Here is a 10,265-nt window from a genome sequence, read left to right on the forward strand (position 1 = left end):
ATGTGTATGAGCTTCTGGAGAACAAGGTCCAGCTCCTGCAGGAGGTGGGTGCATGAGGCAGTACCTGCCAATGGGAGAGGAATGCAGGGTTCCTGGGGCTTCTGCCAAGAGTGGTAGGGTTTTCTTTCTTGGTGAGCCCTCTCGGCAGAGTCTGGTATGCTGGTTTCTTCCCCACATGCTGTGGGGCACAGCCACTTTGGGTGCTTGTTCTCTTGGTGCATTCCCTCTGCACATATATCACAGGGAATGGGCTTTGCGAGCTGGGGAGCCAGGACCTGGGAAATCAGGATGCTTTGTTCTGTTATGCTTATAGAGCTTGGGATGCTCCTGTGACTCCCTTTTGGTTCCAGGAAACAGGTCAGACCTGAGGCCCATGCTACTCTCCCTCAACTCACAGGTAAAAGGCCTTTTTGGCTGCTTACAGCCTTAAAAAAAATCCCCAAAACTGTGCTTTACTCTAAACTTTGCACCTCCCCCTGCCCTGTCCCCCCCATCCTGAGCCCAGCGCATGCCCAGAAGAGGCATTGTGTTAGTTGGACCCAGCTCACCCAACATCTGTATAGATAGGGCACTTTAGATAGGGTGCTATAGATAGGGCGTTTTTGGGGGATTTTTAATCTAATAGCTGATTGAATCAGCTATTAGATAAAAGCACTAAAAGGTGCCCAATCTCTACAGATGCTGCAGAGCTAGGTCGAACTTCTTCCAGTCAAGTGTTTTATTTCCCCCCACATCTGTCAGTGCCCTCTATTCATGAAGAGCAGAGCTCTGAACCCTCCAACTCATTCCTCTCTTCCTTTTCCCCCAGCATGTGGGGTTGTGGGATCCAGGCACTCCACAGTGGGCCTTTGCAGGGGGATGAGAGTAGGTCACAGGGTTCTGTGTTCACTGGGCGCTGCTTCCTTTTTTTTCCACTGAAACAACAGCTCTGCCCTCCTTGCAAGAAGGCATGGTTTGCAATAGCCTCCCTACATTGTTGTTGATCTTTACAGTCTCTCTCTGCTCACATAGGAGTCAGGCATCTCTGGGAGGCGTCTCAGAAACAAAGGCTCCATCAATTCTAGCAAAGCCACTTATCTTTTTGCTTAAATACAGTAATTATCGATACACAGCTGAAGTTCAGTGGGAATTGCTGGGTGCTTGGCACTGTGGAAAACCCAGCTGCCTCTGTAGAAGGCAGTAATCCAGATTGTGAGAGAGCTATGGCACTAAGAGAACCTGCCCACTTGCAGCTCTGGGGTTGCTTGATTTTACCTTCATATCTTTCCTATAGTTGTCACAGAGGGCATTGTATTTTTCATGTAATTTCCTTGGGCCTTAAAATAAAGAAAAGAGGCAAGAAAGAGAAAGGGTTTTGTGTAAATGAGGGTATGGAAGATGCACAGAATTTGGCCTGAAGCATGTTGGGTGAACCCAAAATTTCAGGAGAGTGATTTTTAACCTTTCCCATTCTCTTATCCTTGATTTAAGGCAGTGAGTTTCTTGGCAAGCTCTTGCTGTGTTTTTTTCAGGGAGGAACTTGCATTTGTTCCAGCAGCACCAGTCTGCAATCAATAGTCCCTGTCACTGCCTTGCGCCTTTGCAAGCCTGTAGAGACATTACTTAGCAAACACAGCTTCATTATTTATTTAGATTTCATTAATGATAAGCAAACCGCCTTTCTGGGGCTCTGGGCACTCTAGCATATCACTGATAATACAGTAAAATCCCAGCATGATCAAAGCCATCCTTTCAACAGAAACTTGGCCAGATGAGCACCTCTAGGAACTAATTCACTGTTGCAGAGAGCATATTTCAGGCCTTTCCAAGAGATGTCTCAAAGAGACAGCTTATATGGCGCCATCACTAACTTCAGGATGTTTTGGACCAGGATGATAGGAGAGGAGAAGTTCTAAAGTTCTAGAGTCCCCGAGGCTAAGTGGCTGAGCCTGCACAGAGTGATCTTTCCATAGTACACATCTTTGGGAGTTTCACAGTCTATGACTAACATGGCCAGGAGACCATTCCTCATGGAGAAGCGGAGTTTGAGGAGGGAAAGCTCAAGTAAAACTGTGTAGAACCCACACAAGGCCTCCAGCAGTAGGTCCCACAAATACTAACATTGATGCTTCAGCCACCAGTCAGTATTATTAGCACTTTGAACAGCTTGTATCCTTCCCCTAATCCTGTGGGGACAGCCCCCTGTGGACACTGCTGCTATTTCCATGGAAAAGCAAGTGAGGCTCATGGCTTTAGAGCCCACCCCAGTGGAGAGGAGATACCTGTCCAGCTCACTTCATGCTCCCTCTGCAGGAGGCCAGGTTAGCAAAGAGCGAGGCAGAGAAGACAGCGGCCCTGGCAGAGGTGGAGAAGGAGCGCTGCCAAGAGTTGACCGAGAAGCTGAAGGAGCTCAGCAGGCAGGAGGAGGAGGCGAGGAAAGCCCAGGTTCTGCTGGATGATTACTGTGCTGCGCTGGCACAGAAGAACAAGTAGGTGCCCCTAGTCACTTCTGTGGCTTCCTCATCCCTGGCTTCCTGCCAGTAAGGGTACCTGCTTCCTTCTGGATCCAGAGTAGGGGTTACTTGCCTCCCTTACCAAACCCTAGAATTAGTTTGCTGGGGAGAGGGAGACAGATTGCAGTGGGGCTGGTCACACAGGATATGGCCTTCTTTGGTGAACCAAGTCTCACTTTGGGGATGGGGCTAGGTCTCCAGTATAGTCTTTGGCTCACTGGTGAATCCCAGATGGGTGGCAATGTCCTGCTGAGCCAGAGAGGGTTACACAGTGGGTGATGCTGCCTTGATGAGCTGATGATCACCTGAGACCATGGATGGGATGAAATTTGTGAGGAACACCTGCTGGGGTGGAGGGGGGCAGGTGCAGTGCCCTCTTTCATTACTGGGGAAGGAACAGAATAGGACAGTTCTTAGCATTTAGGGTCTCCTTTTGGGGCTTGCTGTTCCCCTTGGTGCTATGGTACAGGTGCAGGGGGTTGTGAAGCTGTGGATGTAGGCCCTAGGAGGTACTCCAGGGGACAGGAACTCCCTGGGTGCTGTACTGCCAGCTTAGTAATTGCTGTAGCTCCTGCATCACCTCCTTGGTGTGGTCAGGGAGAGGGCCTAGTCAGAAGGCCCTTATATCGCAATTACTCCTGGTGCACCCTCTAGGGCAGAGGTGGGCAAAATGGCATATCTGGCTCCATTTCCCAGTCCTGGGATCCCAGGGAGGGGCATGACAGGGTGGGACCAGGGCAGAGCCCTGGTTGTGCAGCTCCATGCTGTCATGGCCCTGCATTGTCATGCCCCTGCGCTCCCAGAGTCTCCACAGAGACTGGCCAGGGGCCAGGGCTGCTGGAAAATGGAGTCTGTCTCAGGCCTGATCTGGCTCACAGGCTGGATTTTGCCCACCCCTGCTCTAGGGGATGTGGGCACTCTGGTCTCAGTTAGAGCAGCCTTAAGGCAGCTCTGATTTACCCTGTGGATTCAACCACTCCTTAGCTGGCCCCTGAATCAGTTCTCCAGAGTTGATGTAGAGCTGTCTTTGTCTCTTCATCCCTGGCAAGGGTCCTATACTGAGCTCAGAGCCCTGTATCTGAGATCCTCCTGTTTTTGCCCAAGGTAACCAAGTCATTTTCTTCTTTGCAGAACGATTGAAGAGCTGACCCAGAATCTGAGTGCCAAAGAGCAGCTCATTGAGCTACTGTCCAACGAGAAGCAGAATCTGCTGCAGCGGCTGGAGGAGCCCAAGGAGATGGAGGTGCAGGTAAGATGCCAGATGGCAGCATGAAGGCCTCCAGGATGTAATGCAATCAGGTCCTTCTCTGTGTTCATTTTCCAGCTTGGCCACTGCACTCCTGGGTGACCAGGCTCCTCTCTCTCTCTGTGCCTCAGCCCCCTTTGTTAAGCATTTTGAGATCTAGGGATAAAAAAGAGCAAGATCAGAGATAGGTGACATGATATTTAAGCCAAGGCTGGATTTGAGTAGACAGCTGGTGTTGGGATTATGGGCTCATTTTGTTCACTGATTGGTACAATAGCAATTATTTATTTGTACCGCTGTGTCTTACTTAGATGCAGATCGTGTGTGTGTGTGTGTGTGTGTGTGTGGAAGTAGTCTTACTCCCAATCCCTTCCTTTCCACACTGGGGCTTTATTCCTGCTAGGTAAATGCATTAAAACAACTTATACTGACAGGGCTGAAGACACTGGATCAACTCTGTGCCTTGTTTAGCTTAAATGGAGCTGCACCAGGGGGCAGTGGCCCAATTAGTCTGGTCAGTGTGGACAAGGTAATGGTGCAAAACTGTTTTCCAGCCATGATGGAATGGGTTAACTGAACTAAATACATGGGATGGACTTCCCTTAGCTAAGGGACTTGATCCTTAGCATTCAGGCAGCATTTTTTAACCAGTGGGTTTCCAGATGTTTAACTACAGCCTTGTGTCCAAACCTTGTGTAGCCCTCTTCAGATGGGCTAGGTTGGAATATGGCATTCTTATGAGGTATCCCTGGCTTGTTACCACTGTTGTACAACCCCCATTCCAGACTACCATGAGGAGGAAGAGGTCATGGCATGACAGCTGGAAGCAAATCTAGCCACCTGCCACTGTTTAGGAAACTTTGCAATGAAATTTCATATGTTCCTCATCACTGGAGAAACACTGGGAATCAGATGTCCTGGGCTGCTAGGAATTATAGGTCTCTACCACAGGGCATGCTGTGAAAGGGGGCAGGCTGTATGGCCTGCTCTGGCCTCTGCCAGAGAAGGAGAGAATCCCAGTTCCCAAGGGAAGGTAAGTCGGGTGCTCTGATTTGATTCTCATGGTACAGGGGTGCCGGAAATTTTGTGGGAACCGAATGGCAGTAAATTAAACCTACGCAAGGGAATGGTGTTATTCAGAATAGACATTTATCTTGTGCTTCTCTCTGCCACAAATGATTGCTGAGGACAGGAGTAGCCAAGTGCTATACATAAAAAACTCATATTGTGGATGTTCTTGTGATGCACACAACCATCCAGGCCTGTCTTGAAATATACTGTTCAGGGGATACAAGTGCTGTTTCTTGAGAACATATACTAGCCTCAAGCTGACTGGAAGAATTACTTCCTCTTAGGGCAAGCGATTCTGTGTCCATCCTTTCTGAGGGGCTTTGCTAGTTGTGCTTTCAGTGAAGCAGCTGGTCCTGATTGATACCCAACTGGGCTAGATGGAGCCCTGATATGGCAAGTCCTGTGCTACATAAACACACATAGCTGCATTGCATTGCAACTAAAATCATGGGTAGTAAAGGATGCCCTGGCTACATCTCTGCAGGACCTGGTATAAGCTATATAGTAGCAACACCAAAAGACTGCTGGGAAAACTGGATCTTGCTTCATTGTTGCCTGTTCTCAATGATGAAAAACAGAAAAAAGAAAGAAAAAATTACAAAATTGCACCTTAATTTCTAGGGCATTATGGTCCAATCTGTGATTTATACTCTTTATGGAATTGCTTAGGGCTTTAGGCAGTCTGTTTAAAACCAGTTTCTTAAAATATCCTTTGAAAACCCAGCTGCATGTGTGAGCAGGGACATCAAGGCTGCAAAGGGATCAAACCAGATTACCTAGCAGCAGCTGGAGTTCCTGGGATGTCACCTCCTCATGGATGTGTTTTTGGAGGCAGGTCCTGGGCAGCATTGTCCCCTTCTCCTGTTAAAAGCAATTTTACGAGGCAGGCTTCACTGCACACACCCGACGGAATAGAAGAGGAAAAGGATGCCAGCAGAAAACTGATCCCTGAACGAATGAAGAAGGCAGAGGCTCTCTACGAGTTGCAGGGAACATGAAGCAGCAGCGGTGGAGGAAAGGAAATGGTGATAAACTCCAGGATCTGAGCCTGATCATCAGTGAAGGAGATTTCTCTGATGTGGGGAATGGCTCAGTGATATTTCAGGGATGTATGTGGTAGCCATGTTGGTCTGAAGCAAAAAGAAATGCAAAATTCTAAAACTCTTGGTTCAGGGATTCTACCTTTTATTAGACCAATATTTGACACCGAACACACAGTGGAAGCCTGCCAGCCACTTTGAATGCATGCACTGTGGCTGTCAGGCTGCAGGCTCTGTGCTCCGATGGACGATTGTGTTTCTGGAAAGGATTTGACAGCAGTGCCTTTACATCTCTGGACAAATGAGCAAACACCGGACTCTAATACGAGGAATAAACAACCCTCCCCTACCAGGGCCCCTGAGGCTCATGGAGTGCAAAGTATCCCTGCAGATGTCAAACTACCAGGAAGAGCAGCTGCTTAATAAAATGCTGATGGCAAGAAAGAGGAGACTGCTCGCTGTCCAAAAATGAATGGCAACACACCCCTTCACTGGGCTCCTGAGCATGGCCAAGGCAGGAGCCCCACCTGTTCTGCCTGAATCAGCTCTTGCCGTGGAATCCTGGTGCCCCCTGTTGGTCCAACAGCCCATTCACCACAAGCAAAGGAGCTTGGTCAGGATGCCAGCACAGGCTGCCTTTAGCAGAGAGAAGCAGAGCTGTTTCGTGCCACACAGGTGATTCTTACCTCTTCACAGCAAGATTGCTCTGTATTAATCCTCTGGCATGTCTGTTTCCTAGCCTGACCGTGCAGGTGGCTGGAGTTACAGGCAATGATGCACACTACAGAAAGTCTCATGATAGCAGCAGTTCTCTTGTCACAAGGGCCAGACTACAGGTGACATGTGAGTTCCACCCGGTTCATGGCCTGATACAATCGCATTGGTTAAATCCTTGATTTCCTCAGTGGTGAGCTCTGGCTACACTGATAAATCTTGCTGAAGTCAGTAGACTTGCGCCTCTCCTTGGTGTTTTAGGGTTGTTAGTTGTTCACTTCATAAATCTACTGGATACAAAAAATCATGGACTAAATATAGGCAGACAAGGTTCTTTGGGTAAATCTGATGTCTTTTATTAGACCAACTCAGATAAAATAATCTAAGAAAAATAAATAATATAATAAATCTAATTTGTAAAAAAATAATTTGTATCTGAGGCCAAATTAGCCAAAACTAATTCCACATCCAAGAATCCGGAACCATAAACGGCTCTACTACCAGCAAACATTCTCCACCCATACCTGGGGTCTCAGATGTTTCCAGATCCTTTGGTGGGTGTCCTACTTGCAGGTCCAAGCCCAGAGGCTTGGGGTTCAGATGCCGCCGAGTTTTGCTTGCCCTTAGCCATAAGCCCCTCAGAGTAAGCAAGGGACGAGTCTCCCATTTCCATAAACTGGGCTTAAAGCCACTACACCTCAGTGGGTACTGAACCACGCCTGAAGAGCAGTTGCCCTGCGGGGTGGTTCAGGAAAACTGCCTTCCTGGACACAGATGCATGGTATTTCACCTGCCAGGTTAAGAAGCCACTGCACTTATCCTGAGCCCTCAAGAGGCCTGCACTTGATCTGAGCCTTTAGTACTCTAAAAAAAAATCTAATAAAAATAGTCTAATAAAAGATACTAGATTTACCCAAAGAACCTCGTCTGCCTATGTCCTTAGACCAACGTGGCTACAACCTATATACCCTTGGACTAAATATAGACATTGGATTTATGGCACGTTATAACCTGGCTAACATCTGATAACCCCAGGTAACCTGTCTTCATTTTACTAGCTACATTCTATCACCAGTTCAACATTCCCCCTTTCCTCCCTGCCCCAAGCTGTCTCTCACCTATTGTCTCCCATTCCCTCTGATCCTCACTGCCATGCATTTGCATTTTCACAGACCTGCATTTTGCATTTTGGCTTCTCTTCTACCCAGGAGAGCACACAATTCACCTGTCGGCTCTCTCTATGCCTGAAGAAGGGTGTTTGTGCCCAAAAGCTTGCAAAGAACAATTTTTCCAACTACTTAGTTAGCCTAATAAAAGATATCACATTTACCCAAAGAACCTTGTATCCTAGGTGTTACATTTGAAGGATTTTCCCTGTAAGCAAATGAGCCAAAACGTTTTCCTTCCTGAAGGACGCTGGAGCACAGTGATGTGCCTGCAGTACTCCAGCAAGACACAAACCCAACAGCTTCCAAACAGCTGGACAGTTCTGCCTCCTAGAAACAGGAAACAACAAAGCCCCGTAATTGCAGGCCCTCTTCCCGGCTGCACTGAAGAATAACGCCCCCCAGCCTGTTCATGCAGAATGAGTGTCTAGGCTCTGAAGCAGAGAAGCTATAATTTGGGCAGCTGGCTGGCTTCCAAATCTATAGCTTTTAAGCTTTTTGAACTACATAGTACAGGACTGTCTCCAGGGGGGCTTCCATCTGCTCCAACCCATTATCCCACTTCCTGGGGAACAGTAGCCAATTGAAACAGTTCTGCCTGCTCAGCAGGTATAGCAGGCTTCTCTTCCACCCTTCCCCCCACCCTCCTGCTCTCTGCACACAAAGGGTTGGAAGATCTCAACCCTTTCTCAGATTTCTTTCTCTTCCCGGTCTGCATGTCTGAGGTTTTAGATGGTTTCCAGGTTGTTGCTCTGCTGTTCATTTTTTGTCATCTAGTTTGTAATAAATTGTTTCACAAAAAAACCCCAGACTTTGGTGCTTCTCAGAGCCACCTTCTTCCCCCACCCTCTTAAAATTATCCACTCCCATGATACCTACAAAATACTTGGTGGTGGCTCTGCACCTGGCATGCTGTGATTGCTGTGTTTCTTGTGCCTGCCTGCCTGTTTGCTGTATCCACCAGATTTTGGAAGCTCCATAGAGCAGGCACCATTTCTGTTACATTAGTACAGCACATTGTTGGGCAGTTAATGGACAGTTAACATTAACTGGTCTCCGGCAGCATGTATCATCAGAAGGACTAGAGTTTGTATGGACTGTGGTTATCGAACAAGCCCTTTCTCTTTTGGATAGGGGCGGTTTCTCCAGAATTAGGGTACATTAGTGAAGGATGATTTGATGGATGCTTATGTTGCAGAGGTAAGGGAGGGACTTCTTATTTCACTGGGGTAAAACAGGCTTATTTCACCACCAGTGGCAGTTTCACTAAAAAGCTGAGTTTTGACCTGCCTACCTGGATGATGATTTCTGCATTAAACTTTTCTGTACCTGTTAGGTAGAAAATGAAGCCTGATGCTGTGAGTCTTAGTTTGTGGCTGGTGACACAGGAAGCTGGTTGGTAAAAGGCACCATTTGGGTGCCAGGAGGCACTGGGTAGACTGGCTACCACTGGGCTTTACATAGCAATAGGTAGAACTGGTACAGCTTTGTGGGCAAGTGGCAGTGAGAAGATTGATTGGTACATGGAGTGGGTGAAGCTCAATATCGCGTGGCACTGGATGGCATGCGTCAACGGGTTCCTGTGAGGTGGGGCCAGGAGCAGGTGGACCCTCAGTGGCAGGAGGCTCTGTGCAGGTAGAGCATTATGTGGCTCCGGGCGGTGTTCAGTGCTGGGTAGCGTGAGGAGCCCTTTGGCAAGCATGGCTGGGTGACTGAGAGAAGTCAGGGTACATTTGCACCTAACAGACTAACAAAGTCAGTGATGCATCGCCTTTTGTAAGTAGTGGCTGACTTCATCAGATGTTGGGAAGGGACTGCAGGAAGCAGAGCTTCCAACTAGAAAGCAGCTGTTGGCATACAAAGGGGAGGGGAGAGGAAACCCAAAAGGAGGGGGCACTGCTGGCAGAGGCAAGCTGTTGCATCTCTGATGTAGTAGTCTACAAGGTGCATCTCTACCTTGCCTTTTGCCTGACTTCAGATTAACACGGCTAGTTACCTCCCTCTGCTCATGGGTGATCGGGCCAGTGTGTGGGTGCTTAATGTTAGAACGGGTGGGGTGGCACTCGCCATCTCAGAGGCCTGGGTGCTTGGTGTTGTCGGGGGCCTGGCATCAGCAGGAGGCAGGGAGAGAGGCGCAGTGTCCCTGTCCTGGAAGAGCAGGCACCTCTGGCGGGAGGCAGCATAGGGCCCAGTATCAAATACACCAGGGTGGCACCGGAAGCAGGTAGCGCAGGGACTTGTGCACGGGGCTGGGGGTACAGGGCACATCCCTGGCTGTGGCTGGCACTGCCTGGGTACACAGAGAGTAACCCTGGATCACGATCCTGGCTCCCTGGAGGTGCGGGACGAGCAAAGCTGCCTCCACCCCTGGGGCTGTGCCAGCTGCCAGCATCAGCTACTCCCTTGCCAGCAGTGCAGTTCCTTCTGCGCATGCGGAGGAGGCGCGGGGGCCAGGGCAAAAACTGCTGCTCCCAGAATGCCGCTGGGCGGACGCATGCGCCGTGCTGCCGGCGACGCCATCTTGCAATCTGAACCG

The 10,265-nt window shown here is 48.9% G+C and overlaps 1 protein-coding gene across 1 annotated transcript in view; it reads left to right on the plus strand.

The window, feature by feature from the left end:
* The window catches only part of LOC102386112 (myomegalin-like), a 113,256-nt gene that overhangs the window by 19,530 nt on the left and 83,461 nt on the right, over positions 1 to 10,265 (plus strand). The window contains 3 exon segments of the mRNA XM_025213595.1: positions 1 to 44; positions 2,293 to 2,468; positions 3,624 to 3,741. The exon segment at positions 1 to 44 is cut by the window's left edge and continues 31 nt beyond it. Of these exon segments, the coding sequence (XP_025069380.1) occupies positions 1 to 44; positions 2,293 to 2,468; positions 3,624 to 3,741 (338 nt within the window).

The sequence above is a fragment of the Alligator sinensis genome, unplaced genomic scaffold (genome assembly GCF_000455745.1).
Source record: "Alligator sinensis unplaced genomic scaffold, ASM45574v1 scaffold48_1, whole genome shotgun sequence".
Taxonomy (NCBI): Eukaryota; Metazoa; Chordata; order Crocodylia; family Alligatoridae; genus Alligator; species Alligator sinensis.